At 42.9% G+C, this 3,161-nt stretch overlaps 1 protein-coding gene across 1 annotated transcript in view; it reads right to left on the reverse strand.

Moving 5' to 3' along the window:
* The window catches only part of LOC104500577 (liprin-beta-2-like), a gene marked incomplete at its 3' end in the record, with an annotated part of 65,109 nt that overhangs the window by 20,382 nt on the left and 41,566 nt on the right, over positions 1 to 3,161 (reverse strand). Inside the window, 1 exon segment of the mRNA XM_010144242.1 lies at positions 1,509 to 1,640. Coding sequence (XP_010142544.1) covers positions 1,509 to 1,640 — 132 coding nt within the window.

Raw genomic sequence — 3,161 nt, forward strand, 5'->3', positions numbered from 1 at the left:
GGCCAATAAAACTCAGCTTTTCCATCCAAGGAGGCCACACACCTTGTTGCAGTGGCAGAGGCATTTCACGTGTCATAGCCTCACCCTCAGCACAGGCGCAGACCTACTGGGTACTTCAGAGTCAGGGTCAATGCAAACGCACTCGGACGTGTTGGTGCTTGCCGGCGGTCAGGGTGACCGTGCGTGTCCTGCAGTAACTTCAGCAGCCTTGTGCTGGTATTCCACATGTCATGGGAAGTGCTGAAGGCCTCTCAGCACAGCGGCTGCTGGGAGCTGGCTGCCACCTGTAACGATCAGGCGCTGCACAGACCTGTTTGGATTTTCAGGTGGGATGGGACTGCCTTCTGTACACAAGACACTGACAATTGTGGGTGAAAGAGCACGAGAAGGCCACAGATGGTAAAAACAGCAGCTGGTGCCTCTCTGGCTTGCAACCTCCACCAAAATTGCTCTCTTTAAGCTATCTTTTAATCTCTAAAGAAAACTTCAGAGGATAAGTCAAAAAACAAACACACCCCAAACATATTATGTCACTGAAGGTAAGTTACTTACACGTCGTTATCAAATATTCCACTGGCAACATTATGGAGAACAAACAGTTTTCTAACACCGCCCAGATTTCAAATTTTCCGAGTCAATGTGGAACAGGAAGTCTTTTTTCAGTTGGCAATGTATAAATCTTGGACCTAATAATTCTCCTTTGCCAGGCAGTCCTCTCTTGTTAGCTGGTCCCCTTACAGGGCCACTGAGTAGGGCAACACATGGTAATTCGTATGAATTACTCTCTTCCGAAATCACTTTCCTTCCCAGCTCCCACCTGTTGCTCACTACCATGAAAGAGATATTGTTCATATGATGCCTCATTTCATACTCTCTCTCTTAACCAATATGGTGAAACACAAAGTTTCTTTGATGTCCAGAACTCTCCACATCTGAAGGGGAATAAGGATTAAAATTGTCTCCAATGCATGTCATTTTTGGCGCTATTTATTACGTAACCACAAGGAGAAAGGCTCATTTGAAGAAAATACCCTGACCCTTGTTTTTCCCTCTCAAGTGCCATGAATGTATTAATATCATCAAAGTGTTTGTAGCACCCCTGATACTACTGAGCTGACTGTGATACTACGAGTCTTCACCATTCAGAGCAGGAAATAGAAGAGCTCTGGTAGCCCTCATACGGCCATGCCAGTGCAGCTCCTGTGGAAAGGAAAGGGTTAAGTGAAACCAATTGTAGTGGATGCTTCTGGAAGGGATCTTTTGCCTTGATTAAAGCCAAACACAACCTCTAAAGTATAATGAGAGAGGGGAAAAGAAACCACATCCCCAAATGGCATAATCCTATTCCTCACTGAATACACAGGATCAATGATACGGACTGTGCTGTAAGGGCAGAAAATCCTACTGCATGCCGATTCCAGCTCGAGAGCTCAGGTGTATGTCAGCATGTCATAGACACACCATAGGAAAAAAAAAAAACCAGAAACAAGCTAATGAAAGAAACTCACCTCCGCTTTGTTCTGTTTCTCTTCATATTCACTTTGTTCCTTTTCCATACCAACCAGCTTGATCTTCAGGTCTGAAACTTCAGCCATTAGATCTAATTTCTGAGTCTCTAGCGATGTTCGACTCAGCAACTCCTGAAAGCAAAGCAGAACATTTTCTCCAGTTATTTATTTGCACACTGACAGAACACTATGCGATTTATTGGCAGACTCAGAAAAATCTCTACCTCATTGTTTAATGCTTTCAACACAAAAGCAAAATGATTCTCTTCAAAAGTCACATGTGCTAGCGCTTTACAATACAAAAAATGCAGCAAGACAGAGTTGATACAAGTGCTTACTGCAGGCAGAAAAAGCAACTAAAAAAACCCGGCGTGACTGACAAATTCATACGAAAGCAAGTTTCCCTCTCTCTCTCCACAGCATGTATACTTTGAACTGTTTGAACAGTGTGTTTCTCAAGTTCTGCAGCTATTTTCACCTAAACATTCTCCCATGTTAATCACTAAGCCACTGTGCCCGCCTCCTTAATTCAAGAAAACATGTGGCAGAGTTAACCCCTGGGCAAGATGTGAAATCAGAAAACTACAGTAAGGCTGAACAAACACAGACCTACATGAAGTCACATGACACATTACAAAACAGTTGGTTACTTCCTAAAATACTCATCAGAAAAACCTGTGCGTCAGTATTACAGTGAAACGCTGTAGAACTTAGTACATGTTATTCAATAAGGGACGTTCTACAGGACGAGCACCCTAACCCAAACAGAGTACCACAGACAAGCAGCATTTCTGCAGTCATGCTAATAGTACTTGAAAGTTTACACCATGGAGTACCTGTTAACTTTTGAAGGCTACTCACTGCAGAAGGAACAGCAGTGAATGGAAAGTGGCACGTCCTAACTGCTCCTACAGAGCAATGTCCAAACCGAGGAACAGTGTAGAAGAGAAACAAGTGGCCATGGCTTTCGCTTGCGTGCCCAGATTCTGTTTTGCAGATGGCAGAGAAAGGCATAGTGACACCCCTGTGACTGGAATCGTTCAGTATTTACACTCTCAGCCAAAATTTAACAGAGTGTAACACATACACAAAACGCTTCCGCTCACCTCCATTTTCAAAGAGGGGAAAAAAAAAATCCATTCAGGAGTTTAAACCTTGCTGAAAAATAAACACCTACCTTTCCAAGTGTCTAATTAATTTTTTGCAAAAGAATGCAGGTTTATGAATGGTTAAAAGTTTTATGGCAACTCATAACTCACCTTAGTGTTTTGATCATCTGAAACATACTGAAGAATCACAGCAGATTCTGCTTTGAATTACATGGAAGTGACCTAACTGAAGCCGCCAGAGTTATTCGTGGTCTACACTGCAGAGTGACCAGAAGGAGCCCTGTCCATCATCCTTTTCTCATCAACTCCTCTTCCCCAAACTGTACAATATGTTGTAGACCATGGCTTGGAGCCAGGGAAGCCACAAAGGTCATTTTAAAAATTACAAGTTAAAGTTTACTCGGAAGCCAAATCTGCTCTATATGTAAATTGTTTTAGTCTGGTGGGGAATGCTGCCCAAAATAAAAATAGTACTGAACTTGCATCTGCATTGCAGCAGCAATTATCTAAGCCACCCACTATTCCCAGTACGATGCCCATTCCT

This window comes from Buceros rhinoceros, unplaced genomic scaffold (assembly GCF_000710305.1).
Source record: "Buceros rhinoceros silvestris isolate BGI_N320 unplaced genomic scaffold, ASM71030v1 scaffold29099, whole genome shotgun sequence".
Taxonomy (NCBI): Eukaryota; Metazoa; Chordata; class Aves; order Bucerotiformes; family Bucerotidae; genus Buceros; species Buceros rhinoceros.